The 18804-nt window shown below is 46.1% G+C and overlaps 1 protein-coding gene across 1 annotated transcript in view; it reads right to left on the reverse strand.

Moving 5' to 3' along the window:
• Positions 1-18804, reverse strand: part of adgrv1 (adhesion G protein-coupled receptor V1) — a 171100-nt gene that overhangs the window by 91510 nt on the left and 60786 nt on the right. The window contains exons 65-80 of the mRNA XM_039013161.1: positions 17654-17852; positions 14622-14841; positions 11011-11250; positions 10639-10788; positions 9591-10079; positions 9114-9257; positions 8190-8361; positions 7731-7872; positions 6715-7562; positions 6202-6322; positions 5815-5986; positions 4791-5033; positions 3471-3878; positions 2716-2900; positions 2280-2532; positions 1473-1612 (exon numbers count right to left, since the gene is read on the reverse strand). Of these exons, the coding sequence (XP_038869089.1) occupies positions 1473-1612; positions 2280-2532; positions 2716-2900; positions 3471-3878; positions 4791-5033; positions 5815-5986; positions 6202-6322; positions 6715-7562; positions 7731-7872; positions 8190-8361; positions 9114-9257; positions 9591-10079; positions 10639-10788; positions 11011-11250; positions 14622-14841; positions 17654-17852 (4126 nt within the window). The remainder of the gene's footprint in view (positions 1-1472; positions 1613-2279; positions 2533-2715; positions 2901-3470; positions 3879-4790; positions 5034-5814; positions 5987-6201; positions 6323-6714; positions 7563-7730; positions 7873-8189; positions 8362-9113; positions 9258-9590; positions 10080-10638; positions 10789-11010; positions 11251-14621; positions 14842-17653; positions 17853-18804) is intronic.

The following is an 18804-nucleotide window of genomic DNA, read 5'->3' on the forward strand; positions in this document are numbered from 1 at the left end:
TGTTCGGGAACTCGGAGCAGAACAAACTGAACTCTTGCAGACATCACAGATGAGGCTGGGCGAACCCAGAGAGAGAGAGAGAGGGGGGAGGCCAATTCATCCATGGCCGGAAAGAGGTCCTGGCTGGACAGGGCCTGACCCCTGACCTCTCTGCTAGAGGCCGACCCTTACGTGTGAGGTTCACACCTTCAGAGCAGAGCTGAGCAGAAGGGGGACGCTTTTACTCACCTAAATGATTGTGTCGAAAATAGTCATTTCAGTCACACACCACATTAGTATATGGGTTCAAGTTTAGGATAGCGACAGAAACTAAGGGAAATATCCGTTTTGGGGGATTCATACAAAAATAAATCATATGTGATCATGAAGGCTCTGTTTGTTGTGGTAAGAGCTATAGGCTCAGCGCTAACTATGTGCCACCTCTGTCACCTCTGGGTCTGCCCGGCAAATGGCCCAGGAACACAAGGAAGACACAAAGGACAATGATTTAGGAGCCAGTACGCCCTTCCCCCCCTTTGAGGGGCCAAATCTCTCTCTCTATAGTATCCATAGGACTGTTGAAATGTGTGTTAGTGACGCATCCATGTTTGGTATGTATCTGAAACATGTCCCCTGAGGAGAACTCAGACGACACTGTATGTCTTATTGGTCTTAACTCATCCCCCACACAAGCCTTCAGATGCTGTGAATGAATGATCATCAAGTCCTCCTGTCTTGTCATACTTGTCACCCTTTGAAATATTCTGAAACCGTTAACATATCTGAGAGTTGGCACATAAATGATCATCAAGTTTGGAGATTGGGCCTGGGTGATCAGGTTACAATACCTTGGTATTATTTGATTGGTCAAGGGTGTATATATATATATGTATTTTTTTTAAAGACACCTTCAAATGTTATAAATAGAATGAAATGCCTTCTGTATCTTATCCTGTATCCTGCCCATGGAATAAGGTCGTATGAAATGCTTCTCTTGTTAACTACAGCAAGCTAGGTCTGTTTGTTTTTTCGAACCTTTATTTAACGAGGCAAGTCAGTTAAGAACAAAATCTTATTTTCAATGACGGCCTAGGAACAGTTCAGGGGCAGAACGACAGATTTTTACCTTGTCGGCTCAGAGATTCGATCTTGCAACCTTTCGGTTACTAGTCCAACGCTCTAACCACTAGGCTACCTGCCGCCCCAATCTGTTCATGGTTTGTCTGTATGCCTAGATTGTGATTGCTACGTTAATGTCAGTATTGCCTTGTAACTTAAGCTTTATGCCTTGTATGTGAATCCATTCATTTTATGAAGTTATTAAATAATACTTGCATTCTGCATTCGCATGTGAGGGTCGCATGTGAGGTATATATAATATGCATATACAGTATATCAGATATTAACACACTACAGAGCTACATAGTACTGTGTGAAGGAAAGTGACCGTGTATGGGAGAGGGGGTTGAGGGCATCAGGTGGGAGTACAGTACCTCTCAGCAGCCTGGTTCCACAGAAGGCACAGGGACTGGCCAGGTTTGACCCTTGGCCCAGGGGTGTGAATACGGTACACCACCTCGTCACTCTTATTCAGGGGCCGTGACCCACGGCCCTGCAGGCTGGCAGAGAAAACCTACACAACAAGAGAAACACCATTACAGTACAGAGCAGGATGAAGTTGCCCCCTAAATGCTGATTTAAGGTCAGATATGGGATTTTCCCCAAAATTGACCAATACTAATGATCGGGGGGAGGTAAGCTGACCCTGGATATGTGCCTACAGCTATTATGGGCAACTTCTATTTGGTTTTAGCTCTAAAGACCAACTGGCGGAAACTAAGGACAGAGCCTCAGTGGACAACATCGCCCCCTGCTGTTTCTGAACAGCACAAAAGTTATTCGGACAAAAACATCCTGACCTGTAATACCATAGTACTCTCCTATAACTTGATGATCATTTATTTACCTTTATTTGACCAGATGAATGGACTAAATGAGTAAAGCGGTGATGGGCGGCGGGAAGCCTATCGGTTAAGCCCATATTACAGTAGCCGAAAGGTCACTGGTTCGACTCCTACAGCCCACCAGCTGAACAATCTGCCGATGTGCCCTTGAGCAATGCTCTTAAGCCTAATTGCTCCTGTAAGTCACCCCGGATAAAAAAAAAACTCACTCTTTTACAACAATGACTTTGGGAAAAATTGCAAGGGGGGCATCCCATCTCCAGCATAGTTACCAATCAGTCTGAAAGTGCTAATAGCTGCCATGATTTGGCATTGAGTGTGTGCGGGTCTGCTTGCCTTGCCGTTGAGGGCGGTGGTTTTGTCATTGGTGAGGAACCAGTGCTCCGTGCTGTACTCTGTGAGCTGCACGCGGCGGCAGGCTGAGGGGGAGAGGGTGCCCGCGGGCAGGGCTGGCACCTCAAGGAGGAACTCTGGCAACTGGAATGAGTCTGAGTTCTTGCCTGTGAACATGTGCCCGTTGATCTGGGTAGGGTACCAGTGGTAGGCAGAGATGGATATGTAGGCGCAAGTGTCCAGAATGGTCCTCCCCCTTTGAAAATACCAACAAATCACACTCTTATTCTACTCATATAGTCTTTGTAACAGTGGGAAATAAGAGATCTACTATACGAGACCATAGTCGACCTTAGACAATAGTGTTCGCGTTAGCAGAAATAATAGACTGCACTGCTCCGCTTCAGTTACCCACAATCCCCCCATGGGCAGGACTGACCTTTGACCCTGTGCTCCACACTGGGAGTGTGTGAGGAGGGAGAAGGCGAAGCGCTCAGCCACCTCTGCCAGCTGACTCAGGCCCTGCGTGTCGACACGGCTGGGGTTTGCCATGGCACACAGGAGGTCATAGGTCAAACCACGGCTGCTGTCAGCAAGAGGGGTCCGCTCTGCCTCTATAAGCACCTTTGCGAGCAGAGAGAGAGAGAGAGAGGGGAGGTGTTTATGACTAAGATACATATAGCCAGTAACCTAAGAGCCCCCTATTAAATCTACACACACACACACACAGTACCTGTGGGTTATGAGTGACAAGTGGCATTCGGTGATTCTCTGCTACCATACATACAGTACAACGCAACTGACAAACCCTTTTGGAACCTTTTTTTCTAGTACGGCAGTGACAGTTATTCCCTGTGCCCTCAGCCCCCCGCTCTGCTAGAGGCCGATTGGTTCAGATGAAGTGACAGTGTAACAGCAAGGTGCCGCTAGAGTCAGACAGTCAGTGACAACAGAGACCTTTTCAAAAGGAAATTCGTCTGCAGATCTGTCACTATTTTGCATGGGAAAAGGCTGCCCTTAGTCAAAAGCAGACAAACTCAAATGCAACACACACTAAGCACACACAAAAACAAAAACCCCACACAAACAGATCACTTTTAATAACAAACAAAGCAAGTTTGCAAAAAAAAAGTCTCCCTCTGTTCTCTGTCTAGCCTATGTTTTCCCTCTCCCTCGCTCTCCCTCCTCTCTCACCTTTCCCATTGCGACCAGAATGGCGGTCAGTTGTTCTGGTGTAAGCTGGGCTGTGGCCTTGTTGAGCAGGGCCTGGAGCACCCTATCCAGTATGGCGCTGTCCAGAGGCTGCTGGAGCTGGTCCAACAGGGCCCAAACCAGCTGGGCCTCTGTGTCAGATACCAGGGTCACGTTGGCCAGCCCATACTCAGGGTGCACCCTGGCCCCTCCGCTGGCTCCATACAGCTCCACGAGGAAGCGCTTGGGCGGGGGGTTGGACGAGGCCTGGTCTGGGGTGAGGGTGATGTCCAGCCCCGTGCTCCTCTGGCCCAGGTCAAAGGTCAGCTGGCCCTCTTCTTTTAGGAAGTCCATCCCGGCCACGGCGGGCCAGACCAGGTTAGGGCCTACTGCCTCAGCCCGAGGGAGTTCCTATCGGACGACAACGAGAAAGGAGTGTGAGGTCATAGTAGGGTGGAAAGATTGAGGGAGGTGGGAAAGGTGGAAAATAGAGAGAGAGACGGATGGATGGGGAGATACAGTAGGTGTTGCAACAGAGCTTTATGCATGTACAAATATAAGAGGAGAAGAGGAGGTTGAAGACCTGTGGCGAAATAGAAGGGAGAAGGGATGGATTGATGAACAGACGAATTTGGACTCTGTGACATAAATATGTATACAGCTGATGTTTTCAGGACATCATTTCTGTCTGAAAGATGAAAGGAGATAACCTTGTCATATGTAACATGGAGTGCTAGTAAGTGCACTGGACAATCTCCCTTTTGATCTACAATATCAAAGGCTGGGATTACAAGTGAATGTCGGCCCCCAGCTAGGCAGTAGACCAAACACACAGAGCTCATCCCCACCCCTGGGAGAGAGGCAGGATGGGAGGAGAGGGAAGACACACACACACACACACACACACACACACCGTTAGACCTCGAAGGTCACAAAATTAGGTCAGCTTAATTAGGTCAGGGTGAGGAATGGAAATCTGATTTGGTGAGTTAGACAACACAACAACTTGAATACGATGGGACTTGGCCTACTTTGAAATGGTCATTTTCGACCAGAAGGATGTGAGAGGTTACAGGGGGAGACAATGTGAGAGGATGTGTGGTAGTGTGGGAATGTAATGGCAATATAAAAAGTATTATTTTATGTGAATGTATGGAAATGTGAAAAATATTATTACAAAAAGTAAGTATTCCATGTGTGTGTGTCTGTGTGTGGTGTGTGAGGGTGCTTGTTTTGTGTGTGCACTGTGAAAATGTTTCCTGTGCATGTATGTGAGTGTGTGTGGTGTGTAGTATGTACTGTGCACATGTGTATATTTCTCACCAGCATGCGGTAGTGTACGGTGATGGTGGAGGCTGTGCTGGCCTCTCTGTACACCTGCAGACTGAGGCGGGTGGTCTTGAGGTGTGCTACGGGCAGTCTGGAACCCACCGCAAAGTAGACCAGCCCCCGGGGGTCATCGCTCTCCAGCATGGTGACATTGGCAAAGCGGGCACTCTCGTTGATAGCAGCGCCAACACCCACCTGGTAGATCTCAACCAGGAACCAGGCCTGGTACTCAGGTTCCTATGGCAACACACATACATATGAGGTTCAGGAAAGGCTATCTGGTTTAAGATTGAAATACGTAAGAGGGGAAAAGTATGACAAATAGAAAGAGGGAACATTATGTACCCCAGCCATTAGATTACAGTAGAGTACGAGCAATGTTTATAAAAAACAGTTATAGAATTGAACCCCATGCCACATACTGGTGGACGGGTCCTGCAGCCTCCAACAGTGAGTCTGGGACTAATTCCTCTCATTCCCAGGTCTGAGGGCTGTGTCATATACCAGCCTTGTAGGGGGAGGGGAGGAAGGGGTAGGGGATTTAGGAAGCACAGCAGACCGACTGCGCTCGATAGGAAGAGGCGTGTGGACGTCTGCCCTAAAATATCCCAGACACACAGACAAACAGCAGGACAGGAAGTGGGCAGAGGCTGGGTGAGTAGGACCACCCGGGAGAGGAGAGGAAGGAGATGAGAAGAGAGAGGACCGAGGCTGTGATCACACCACAGGGGCTTCCTGCCTTCCTCCTGTGAGCTTACATTGATGTCGATGCCACCTTCAGCCTATTCTCTCTTCAAACCTCCACATTAACATATTGTATATCCTCTGACGCCACAGCAGAAAGATATCGTGTGAGATACAAGGGATGTATGGGCTGGGAGAGAGCTACTTCATAAGGACATCCTTCAGTGGTCAGTGGTCCAAATGGAGAGGAGTTGCTGACAGTTTTAGAGTAATGTGAGACTCATCTGTTCTGGTCCCCCTTGACCTCTAACCTCTAGTATGACCTGGGAATCACCTGGTCTTGTCGGACCTCCATGCTGAGGACACAGAGGACCTGTCCTCTCCTGCACAGCACGGTGCCTGAGGTCTGCAGCAGCTCCCGGGTCAGGTTGACACCGTTGTTGACCAGGGACAGTTCCGCCCTGTTGAATGTGGCCCGCCACATCACCTCAACGTCCTCAAAGGCCCTGCACGGGGGAGGCAGAAAAGCAAGAAGCAGATGGGTCTCACATCAAACACACAGTGCCCCAAAGTGTCTGGAGGTGATCATCTTAGCTTGCTTGTATCACACTACTCATGATGCCGATTTTACCACCACTGTTACTGCTGCTACTCTTTGGTTTGCTGACAGTCACATGTGCAGAGGAATGTTGCGGAGGATAAAAAAAACTGAGAAACATACCGGTTCTGTTGTCTCTGTAGGTAGAGTAGGGCCGTTCTGTTCACTGCTGAGTCCTCATCCAGAACCTGACCCAGCAGAGAACTCACACTGAAACCCACTATCCCATTATGGAAATCACTCCCTGAGAGAGGGAGAGAGGGAGGGGATGGAAGGAGAGAGAGACAGAGTTGTATGACTATTTCCTTATACTGTTCACTGTATGTACACTGAGGAGAGCGTTCAACAAATACAGCGCATCACGCTTCCGATTCTCTTGTGACCGTCCCTTTGATTATATCATCAATTATATTCAAATGAACAGTGGAACAGATTTCACATCCCTGGAATGATGTCAGATGTCTGTGCCCAGGGACCTAATTTAGGAATTGTATTGGAAAACAATGACCTATAGCGATTCAATTGTATTAGACAAACTAGAGCATGACATTAGCTTGAATTGACTGACCAATGGATAGACTAAAGGAGCATGTGACAGGGGAGCCTGATGCTTATATGGGCGTTTCAGTGTTTTACCTAGGATTATAATTTTGGCAAAGGAGCTGAAGCCCTGCTTGTCGGGTCCATCTGCGATCTGTGCCCCTCCCTCTGGCTCGCTGAGGTAGATGAAGAACACTTCCTGTCCCTCGGGCTCAGAGTCGTCTAGGATGAGTAGGCTGACCTCGGCCTCGCTTTGCCCCTCCTGCAGTGACACCAGGGCGGACTCCAGCCTGAAGTCCTGCCCCTCCAGGGCTAGGCTCCTGTTGGGTTCCAGAGTAAAGGGGATAGGGCCACCTCCGACACTCCCGTCCCCATAAGCCTGGACCCTGACCCTCACTGGCCCAGCCAGGCTCTCAGACCTGTGCACCTTGAGGAGCACTTTCCTCTCCTGCTGGCTCCCCTCCTCCTTGTCCTCTGCTGTCTGAACCAGCCCCGGCCCGATGCTCAGCACACCCCCGCTGACATCACTGGTCAGGATGGTGACAGTGGCCACGCTGTGTTGGGGGGTGAGACGGGGTCGGGAGTCGCCTGAGTGGGGGTCACCACCACGGCTCAGCACCTGAACGTCTGTCAGGTTGACATAGAAGATCTCATCGGGCTCCGAGAGCACATCGTCCAGTATAGACAGACGGATCGAGGCGGAGGTCTGGCGGGGCGAGTCGAAGAACAGCTCTCCGTCCTGCACGGCAGTGAAGTCCTGTCCCGCCAGGGCGCTGCCCGACGCCGTCTCATAGGATAGGCGAGTACGGTTGCTACGGAAACCATAGAGCCGCTGGACGTAGAGGGTGATGGTCTGCACGTCCTCCTCGATGACCAGCTGGCGGGAGTCCGGGGCGAACTGGTACAGCCCCAGAGGCTCGATCTCTGCCACCGTGAACCCTGACCTGGAGAGGGAAACAGAGATTAACATCACACCATAGCTGCTATATCATTCTAACAGTACTATTACATACAGAATGCAATCTCCAGTCAGAAGGCAGTCTCGTTCCAACCGTTGTGTCTACAGTATATAGGAGTGTTATAAGCCTGGCAGGTGAGGCTAGTTACTGTACCTGAGTCTGGCTACTCCAGGAGCAGGTGAGCTGGAGCCGGCTGCAGTGAGGTGGAGGGCGTAGGCCGCTGGCTCAGACACATCAGGGAGTGCCTGGAGGAATACAGTCTTGCTCCTCACTCCATGGGCCAGAGTCACCGAGCCTGAGGAATACGACAAACACCCTCAGACAACACCCTACATCAATACTATCAGTTTGGTCATTTTGTAGGGCGTTTGTTGGTGGTGGCGTTTGGAAAAAAAGAGATGTAAATGAGACTGGAGGAGGTGGAATGTGTCTGGTGGGTTTACATAGAGAAAAGGAACACTTATCAGCATATTCACATGCCCTTCTGTGTTTAGAGAGAGAGAGGAAATGAACAGACAGGGAGAGACTTCCACATCTCAGATAGACAGATAAACATGTCACCAAACCTCTTCTCAAGCGCACAGTGGTGAGTTTCCTGTCTGAGGGCCTTACCTGAGCTGGGGGTGATAACTCCCGGCCTGAACCCAACTGGAGCCTGTCCAGGGGGGTACCCTGCGCTCCACTCCACCCTCACGCCCCCAAACAGCCCCGTCCTGGACACCAGCGCCTCACACACACCCGTCTCCACACTGGAGACCTGCAGTGCCAACGAGGCAAAGCCCACCTACACACACACACACACACAAGCCATACAGAGGAGAAGGAATAAGGGATGACTTCATGAGTGTTACATTAAAGCCCAGGACAGATCTAATAGACAACATATTGAGATGAGACAAAGCAAAACTACACGGTTTTAGAATTATGAGCTATAGAACAGCTGACTAAAGATGGGGCATTCAGACAGAAAAAAAACTAGACGAATGGTTGAGACCGTTTCCACTGTAACGGTGACTCTCTGCAATGACGTGATGAAACTTTGAAACAAAGTTGGCATTAAGATTGTCCACAGCCCTGTGTACCGCTGTAAATGCTTCGATAATACTGTCTGGTAGTAGAAGAGATAGTCGTGGTAGCTAGCTAGGTCAATAGACTAAGCCTATGTCGTGGTCACCACCAAGCTGGTCAACTGACTGAGAAGTTACATTAGTCTGTCATAAGTCCTGACAGAAAGAGGTTGGGTGTTCAGAGGGAGGGGCTACCAACCACAGACCAGTAATTCAGTCAGCCTCCTCGTCATCTTGGGTTAATGTAATGTGAGACAGGAGGTATAAACATGGGTCGAACTAAGGCCCAACACATACAGTACACCTTGCTTCCCCATTGGGACAATAAAGTTAGCTCTGGGGAGAAGTTTCCCCTGAGCTGAGATCCCCAAATCCTATCCTTAAACATTACTGGGTCAAATGCAAAACTGACCCAAGATCAGCGTCTAGGTGCAACTTCACCCTACTCAATAAAGTTATTGACTCATACCTCAGCGCTGGCTGCTTCCTCTGGGACGGTCACTATGGCGACCTTGGCCTCCAGTAGGAGGCGGGGTGGGGAGCTGGGGAGAGGTCCCAGAAGGCTCACGTCCGTCAGCTCCACAGTGAAGTTCACACCCACTGAGAGAAACACCTACAAGACAGAGAGCGAGAGACAGAGAGAGAGATTTTCAGTCTGGTAAGCATGACTACAGGGTCAGCGACAGGGCATTGTAGCCAAAAAGGGTACTTTGAATTACTGGAGATAGTTTTGATCTTATTAGGTCATTTGTGATGTTCATCATTACAAATTATGCAAAAACAGGAAAACTATATAGATTCAAAGTTATCTACATGCATTGCCAGGAAATATATAAATTCAGTTGTGGCACGAATGCATGATCCCCCATTGACGGTTATAAATCATAGAAATACATTGGGGACCCTGGTCTTGAGTATACTATCTCTGGCCCCAATGGTCTCTTACCTGACTATTAATTGGCACATAAACAGAGGCTGAGTCCTCCCCATCCTTAACCAGGGCTCTCCCCACAGCCGCCTCTCCCAGCAGCTCCTGTCCATCCAGCCCAGGCCCAGTACTGATCCGGTAGCCCACACTGGCGTTGCCGAAGGCTCCAGCCTGCCGAGTCACCTTCAGGGTCAGGAGTCTCCCCAGCGCAGCCCCCATCCCTGCCACCACCACCGCCTGCTGCTCCGCCTCCAGTCCAAACAAGCCGTGCGGCTCGTCGTTGGCCCGCACTCTGAGTCGGGTGCTACTGCGGTTGGCGTCCAGGGTGGCGCCGCCCTCTACGGCGCTCAGCCTGAGCGTGTAGAGCTCCTCCAGCTCGGGCACGGCGTCGGGCAGCAGGGCGAGGACCACCTCTGCCCCCCTCTGACCCTCTAGGATGACCACGGAGCCGCTGAGGTCAGAGAAATCCCCCGATGTGTCAGAGTCACTCAGGATCTGCCAGTGCACCTGAGAGACACACACACACACATCTATAACATACATGGGAATTGGCTGTACGCTATAGGACATATGTCACGCCCTGACCATAGAGAGCCCTTGGTTCTCTATGGTGTAGTTGGTCAGGGCGTGACTAGGGGGTGTTCTAGTTCAATATTTCTATGTTGGTGTTTTGTATGGTTCCCAATTAGAGGCAGCTGGTAATCGTTGCCTCTAATTGGGGATCATATTTAGGTAGCCATTTTTCCCACCTGTGTTTGTGGGATATTGTTGGTGTTGGTGCGTGTGTCACCACATAGTCACGTTATGTTGCTTGTTTATTGTTTTGGTTAAAGACGTTTCACTTTGAATAAATATGTGGAACTCAACAAACGCTGCGCCTTGGTCCGTCTCTTACAACAACCGTGACAACATACAGTGTAATGACAGTCTATTATAAACTTCATGCATTGTCAATACATTCTCTGAGTACATCTGAAACAAAGGGACACACTCAAAGCCTGAGCATTGCCTATAAAGCCTATTGCTGGCTGTAACTGCATGATATCATCCCCCGAGGTGGTCTTACCGTGATGTTGCCCATGACGCCCTCTCTGCGTGTGATGAGGAAGGAGATGTTGAGCGGCCCCTCTCTGTCTGTGGGCTCACTGTACACACGCTCTCTAAGGTCCTCCTCCGTGAACTGCACTATGCCATTAGGGTCACCAAACTTCTCAATCTGAGATAGAGACACACAGACACACACACCACATGCAGAATATAGACACACACACACACACAGATTCAGACACACAAACCCACAAACACATCACCATGACTCAGAGACTCTTAAATATCAATAAGAGACTGTGAAGTAATTTCAATAGGATGCAATAATGGTTTGAATACAACTGGAGTGCATATTAAAATTGAGATGTCACTCGTTGGGAGGGTGACATACCTTGAGCGTGACAGAGCCCGCTTGGGGGTCAATGTCCATGTCTCCTGAGAGGAGCTCAAGCATGACTACAAAGGTCTCCGCCACCTCCACCTCCCCATGGGGGAGAATACTCAGATCGATGATGCGTAATCCCCCCTCTCCATCTCTGAAATGAAATGATCCGTTCACAGGTTCACCAATGTCTGTGTTTACGGGTGGTAAGACCTCTTTGGTGTTGGGACCCAGCATGCTCCATGTTATCTGAGGAAAGGACATCAATTATTCAGATGGGCTGGTATGCATCACATTCATGCTTGTAAAGACATTTAGATGAAGACGAATACATTACTTACCAAATATTTTATCAACAAATCGATTCCTTGTGAAAAACACATTATCCATAATATTGACTTATTCCACATTTTGTGTTACAGTCTGAATTCAAAATGGATGAAATAGATTTTTTTCTCATCCATCTACACACAATACCCCAAAATGACAAAGTGAAAACATGTTTTTAGAAATGTTTACACATTTATTGAACATGAAATACAGAAATAACTAATTAACATACAGTACCAGTTAAAAGTTTGGACACACCTACTCAATCCAGCGTTTTTCTTAAATGTTTCGATTTTGTACATCGTAGAATAATAGTGAAGACATCAAAACTATGAAATAACACATATGGAATCATGTAGCAACCAAAAAAGTACTACAAAAATCAAAATATATTTTACATTTGAGATTCTTCAAAGTAGCCACCCTTTGCATTGATGACAGATTTGCATACTCTTGGCATTCTCTCAACCAGCTTCATGAGGTAGTCACCTGGAATGCATTTCAATTAACACAAAGTTAATTTGTTCATTTGTGGAATTTATTTCCTTCTTAATGAGTTTGAGCCAATCAGTTGTGTTGTGACAAGATAGGGGTGGTACACAGAAGATAGCCCTATTTGGTAAAGGACCAAGTCCATATTATGGCAAGAACAGCTCAAATAAGCAAAGAGAAACGACAGTCCATCATTACTTTAAGACATGAAGGTCAGTCAATCTGGAAAATGTCAAGAACTTTGAAAGTTTCTTCAAGCGCAGTCGCAAAAACCATCAAGCGCTATGATGAAACTGGCTTGTATGAGGACCGCCACAGGAAAGGAAGACCCAGAGTTACCTCTGCTGCAGAGGATGAGGTCATTAGCGTTACCAGCCACAGAAATTGCAGCCCAAATAAATGCTTCACAGAGTTCAAGTAACAGACACATCTCAACATCAACTGTTCAGAGGAGACTGCGTGAATCAGGCCTTCATGGTTGAATTGCTGCAAAGAAACCAATACTAAAGGACACCAATTTGAAGAAGAGACTTGCTTGGGGCAAGAAACACAAGCAATGGACATTAGACCGGTGGAAATCAAATTAGATTTTTGGTTCTAACCAACATGTCTTTGTGAGACCCAGAGTAGGTGAACGGATGATCTCTTCATGTGTGGTTCCCTCCGTGAAGCATGGAGGAGGAGGTGTGATGGTGCTTTGCTGGTGACACTGTCTGTGATTTATTTAGAATTCAAGGCACACTTAACCAGCATGGCTACCATAGCATTCTGCAGCGATATGCCATCCCATCTAGTTTGCACTTAGTGGGACTATCATTTGTTTTTCATGAGGACAATGACCGAACACACCTCCAGGCTGTGTAAGGGCTATTTGACCAAGAAGGAGAGTGATGGAGTGCTGCATCAGATGACCTGGCCTCCACAATCACTCAACCTCAACCCAATTGAGATGGTTTGGGATGAGTTGGACCGCAGAGTGAAGGAAAAGCAGCCAAAACGTGCTCAGTCTATGTGGGAACTCATTCAAGGCTGTTGGAAAAGCATCCCAGGTGAAGCTGGTTGAGAGAATGCCAAGAGTGTGCAAAGCTGGCATCAAGGCAAAGGGTGACTACTGTACATTTTGATTTGTTTAACCCATTTTTGGCTACTACATGATTCCACATGTGTTATTTCATAGTTATGTCTTCACTATTATTCTACAATATAGAAAATAGTAAAAATAAAGAAAAACCCTTGAATGAGTAGGTGTGTCCAAACTTTTGACTGGTACTGTAAGTTTTCACACCCTTGAGTCCATACTTTGTAGAAGTACCTTTGGCAGCGATTACAGTTGTGAGTCTTTCTGCATAAGTCTCTAAGAGCTTTCCAATCCTGGACTGTGCAACATTTGCCCATTATTCTTTTCAAAATGCTTCGAGTTCTGTCTAATTGGTTGTTGATCATTGCTAGACTACCATTTTCAGGTCTTGCCACAGATTTTCAAGTAGATTTAAGTTAAAACTGTAACTCAGCCACTCAGGAACATTCACTGTCTTCTTGGTAAGCAACTCCAGTGTAGATTACTGCCCTGCTGAAAGGGGAATTTATCTCCCAGTGTCTGGTGGAAAGCAGACTGGAAAAAGTTTTCCTCTAGGATTTTGCCTGTGCTTAGCTTCATTCCGTTTCTTTTTTATCCTGAAAAACTCCACAGTCCTTAACGATTACAAGCATACCCATAACATGATGCAGACACCACTATGCTTGAAAATATGGAGAGTGGTACTCAGTAGTAATGTGTTGTATTGGATTTGCCCCAAACATAACACTTTGTATTTAGGACAAAAAGTGAATTGCTTTGCCACATTTATTGCAGTATTACTTTAGTGCCTGGTTGCAAACAGGTTGCATTTAAAAAATATATTTGTATTCTGTACAGGCTTTCTTTTCACTCACACTAATAATTGTATGTGTGGGGTACAGAGATGAGGTAGTCATTAAAACATCCTGTTAAACACTATTATTGCACACAGGGTGCAACTTATTATGTGACTTGGTAAGCAATTTTTTTTCTCCTTAACTTATTTACATTTGCCATAACAAAGGGGTTGAATACTTATAGACTCAAGATATTTCAGCTTTTCATTTTTTATTAATTTGGAAAAAATGTATTTAAAAAAAATTACCTAATTTCACCTCACGGAGTATTGCGAGTGACAAAAAGATCTCATTTAATATTTAAATCCACGCGATAACACAGCAAAATGGGGAATAAGTCAAGTGGTGTGAATACTTCGAAGGCACTGTAGGCTAATAACATTACAGTGTCATTAAGTTTAGCAACATAGAATGAATGATGGACATCTATCTGGCAGAGAAACGATGACGGTGAACATGCTCTTGTACTACGAGGTCAGAGAGACAAAACATGGCGGTTATACACTAGTTTCCCGAACACAGATTCAGGTTCGTCCTGAACTAAAAAGTACTTTCACTGGAGATTCTCCATTGAGCATAATTTTTAGTCTGTGTCCGGGAAACTGGCCCGAAAGTTGCTTAGATGTCTATAGGCCTAGCAAGTACAGGCGGCTGTTAGCACCTGAATTGGGGCGGACAGGCTCATAGTAATGGCTGGAATACTGTCTGGAATGTAATGAAATTGACACATTGAACACATGGCTTCCTTGTGTTTGATACCATTCCATTCACTCCATTCTAGCCATTATTATGAGCCATCCTCCCCTCACCAGCCTCCTGTGCGAACAAGAGGGAGAGAGAGAGAGAGACCAGACAGAGGAAGTGGATGGTCCCAGTAGGCTTACCGTAGTGTTGCCCACTAGCCCGCCCACCCTCTCCAGGAGCAGGCTGAGCCTCAGGGTGCTGTTGGGGTTCACCAGGGTGATCACGCTCTCGTTCAGGAAACGGACCACGCCGTTGGGTGAGTCGCTCTTGGCGATGGTAACACTGGCGACCAAATGAGTCCCCAGTATGGCTCCGCCCGTGGCGCTGAACAGCTGGATCTCAAACATCTCGGCATACTCCCTGGAAGAAAAGTTCCAACATGCTCATTACTGGTCTCTCTATGTTCAGATACATTTCTTTATAGAAACTCTTAAGCCCGGTTCAAATACAACAGCAGACACATAAGGAGAGACGAGATGAGTCAAAACTAAAGAGTTTTGGAATGTTGTGTTGTAGAACAGCTGACTAAAGACAGGGCATCCAGATCAAAAAGGTGACACTGTAATAACGCCTCGATAAGCAAGTTTCCATCCACACTATTTATGTTAGTAAAGTCCTACCGTATAACAAAAAAAATCACAACAGCTGTGATGGAAACAGGACGTTTCTGTACAATTGTATGAATGCCAACAAATCATTTGTTCGTTCGACATGGCGGGATCTTTTTGCGTCGGTAAAATGAATTATGCGAGAAATGGCGGTGGAAACGTCTTTATGCGCAAGTATTTATATAATAACCATCATATCGAAGAAACTTGGAGTCACACGATGTCATGTTGTGTTCTCCTCCCACTACAACTAGGGGAAAGCATGCAGTTTATTAGGCTACAGATGAAATAAGTTACGATGAACTTCACAGGGTGGTGAAAGTACACGTTGATCTTGATGCTCCTTTCCAATAACTATCGATGCTCTTTTTCTGGTGACATGATGATCGATGCTTGACTGCCATTTGACAAGTAAACATTTTCTCTCACTTATCCATAACAATCTCATCATGTTGACTAGCCAACCCGCACAGCCTACCCGCTCTGTATCTGCGAGCTGTTGGCTAGAGCGCAGGAGCCACGACCAGAGTAGGCACATTTGTTATTTAACGCAAAAGTTTGTGACAAAACTATCGATAGAGTTGAAAATGCAATGGAAACACATTGAAATGTAGATTTTAATTTGGTACATGAAAACTTAAACGAAAAATGACATTTTGTGTGCACTACGTCATCACGCACTGATTTTTATCCGGGTGGTAGAGGTAGGTAACAACACATCTCAATTACCTCGACTAACCTGTGCCCACGCACATTGACTCTGTGGACAGGTGAAGTCGGAAGTTTACATACACATTAGCCAAATACATTTAAACTCAGTTTTTCACCATTCCTGACATGTAATCCCAGTAAAACTTCCCTGTCTTAGGTCAGTTAGGATCACCACTTTATTTTAAGAATGTGAAATGTCAGAATAATAGAGAATGATTTATTTCAGCTTTTATTTCTTTCATCACATTCCCAGTGGGTCAGAAGTTTACATACACCCAGTTAGTATGTGGTAGCATTGCCTTTAAATTGTTTAACTTGGGTCAAACGTTCAGGTAGCCTTCCACAAGCTTCCCACAATATATTGGGTGAATTTTGGCCCATTCCTCCTGACAGCTGGTGTAACTAAGTCAGGTTTGTCGGCCTCCTTGCTCGCACACGCTTTTTCAGTTCTGCCCACAAATTTTAAGTAGGATTGAGGTCAGGGTTTTGTGATGGCCACTCCAATACCTTGACTTTGTTGTCCTTAAGCCATTTTGCCACAACTTTGGAAGTATGCTTGGTCATTGTCCATTTGCGACCAAGCTTTAACTTCCTGACTGATGTCTTGAGATGTTGCTTCAATATATCCACATAATTTTGCTACCTCATGAAGCCATCTATTTTGTGAAGTGCATCAGTCCCTCCTGCAGCAAAGCACCCCCACAACATGATGCTGCCACCCCCGTGCTTCATGGTTGGGATGGTGTTCTTCGGCTTGCAAACCTCCCCCCTTTTCTTCCAAACATAACGATGGTCATTATGGCCAAACAGTTCTATTTTTGTTTCATCAGACCAAGGGACATTTCTCCAAAAAGTATGATCTTTGTCCCCATGTGCAGTTGCAAACCGTAGTCTGGCTGTTTTATGGGGGTTTTGGAGCAGTGGCTTCTGCGCAGCCTTTCAGGTTATGTCGATATAGGACTCGTTTTACTGTGGATATAGATACTTTTGTACCTGTTTCCTCCAGCATCTTCACAAGGTCCTTTGCTGTTGTTCTGGGATTGATTTGCACTTTTCGCACCAAACTACGTTCATCTCTAGGAGACAGAACGGGTCTCCTTCCTGAGCGGTATGACGGCTGCATGGTCTCATGGTGTTTAAAGTTGCGTACTATTGTTTGTACAGATGAACGTGGTACCTTGAGGCGTTTGGAAATTGCTCCCAAGAATGAAGCAGACTTGTGGAGGTCTACATCCACAGGTACATCTCCAATTGACTCAAATGATGTCAATTAGACTATCAGAAGCTTCTAAAGCCATGGCATCATTTTCTGGAATTTTCCAAGCTGTTTAAAGGCACAGTCAACTTCGTGTATGTAAACTTCTGACCCACTGGAATTGTGATACAATGAATTATAAGTGAAATAATCTGTCTGTAAACAATTGTTGGAAAAATTACTTGTGTCATGCACAAAGTAGATGTCCTAACCGACTTGCCAAAACTATAGTTTGTTAACAAGAAATTTGTGGAGTGGTTGAAAAACGAGTTTTAATGACTCCAACCTAAGTGTATGTAAACTTCCGACTTCAACTGTATATAGCCTCGCTACTGTTATTTTACTGCTGGTCTTTAATTATTTGTTATTATAATTTTATTAAACGTACACTTATTTTCCTTAAAACTGCATTGTTGGTTCAGGGCTTGTAAGTAAGCATTTCACTGTAAGGCCTACACCTGCTTGTATTCGGCACATGTGACAAATAACATTTGATTTGATTTGAATGAGTAGATGTGTCCAAACTTTTGACTGGTACTGTAGGTGATTTGCAGTGTAGCAGGCCTGGGTGATCAGACAGACAGACAGACTGACTCACCTGTCCTGGTCATCTATGATGGTCACGTTGATGTGACTGGTGTTGTGGCCGTGGAGGAAAGTGAGCAAGCCATTGGACAGGCTGTAGTCCAGGCCTGGGCTGGCCGTCAGGCCCCTGGATATGTACTCTGCTGTGACCAGGCCGTAGGAACCCACCCTCCTCACCACCGGGATAGACACACTGCCCACGTCCTCCTCCACTGGAAATAACAGAAAGGAGAGAAGAGGAATGGCACCTATGGGGCTCTGGTCAAAAGTAGTGCACTATATAGGACAGTGTTTCTCAATCCTGGTAACACACCTGATTCAAATCAAAGGCTTAATGATGAGTTGAGTAGTTGAATCAAGTGTGTTAGTGCTAGAGGTGGAAGAAATGCACACATTTTTAGGCAAATGACTGGTTAGCAGAAAGAAAAAGAGACTGATGACGACAGCTTGGCTGTCAAAACGTTGGTTATTAAATTATTGCATCTGAGCCCCTAGAGTGTGCGGCTCTCCTTATCTTTTTCAAGAGTATGGCAGTCGTCATACCCTTGCTCAACACCAACAATTTAATATTAAGGTACTGAAATCTAATTGCTGTATGACATGTTTATAGAATGTTAAGACCCCTATCGTCTGAGACTAATGACGCTACAGCCCCATGGTGATAATGGCAGGAGTCAATTTAGATTGTTTTTGCTTTTCTCCAAATTGCATTTTAGAGTTTTTAAACTGTGTAGAAATGGTGTAAAAAAAAAATGCTGTCATTCATATTCCATTCACCCAGCTCAATGTAACATCGATAGTTTTCGGCTATTACATGGTTTTTCTAATTTTGCCTGTACCCATCATGAGGTCGCTGAATGAATGTTTCCAATGTAGCTGCACAGGTCAAGAGAATTTTGAGTAATCTAGGAGGCAGACAGTGGCATATTCAATACTGCCTAGCTTGCATCTAGCTGATGTAGAGTGTAATCATTTGCAAATGAGAGTTTCTATTGGACAAATTCAGGTATGTTTATCCCCGTTTTGTTTCGTTTGCTTCAGTATAAGAAACGTTTTTCAACAGAATCGGCGTAATGAATACACCCCTGATCACACGCAAACATAGTTCACTTTCCTAAGCAGCCATATAAAACAACACGATCACTTTGCTCCTTGTATATAATT

The sequence above is a fragment of the Salvelinus namaycush genome, chromosome 18, assembly GCF_016432855.1.
Source record: "Salvelinus namaycush isolate Seneca chromosome 18, SaNama_1.0, whole genome shotgun sequence".
Taxonomy (NCBI): domain Eukaryota; kingdom Metazoa; phylum Chordata; class Actinopteri; order Salmoniformes; family Salmonidae; genus Salvelinus; species Salvelinus namaycush.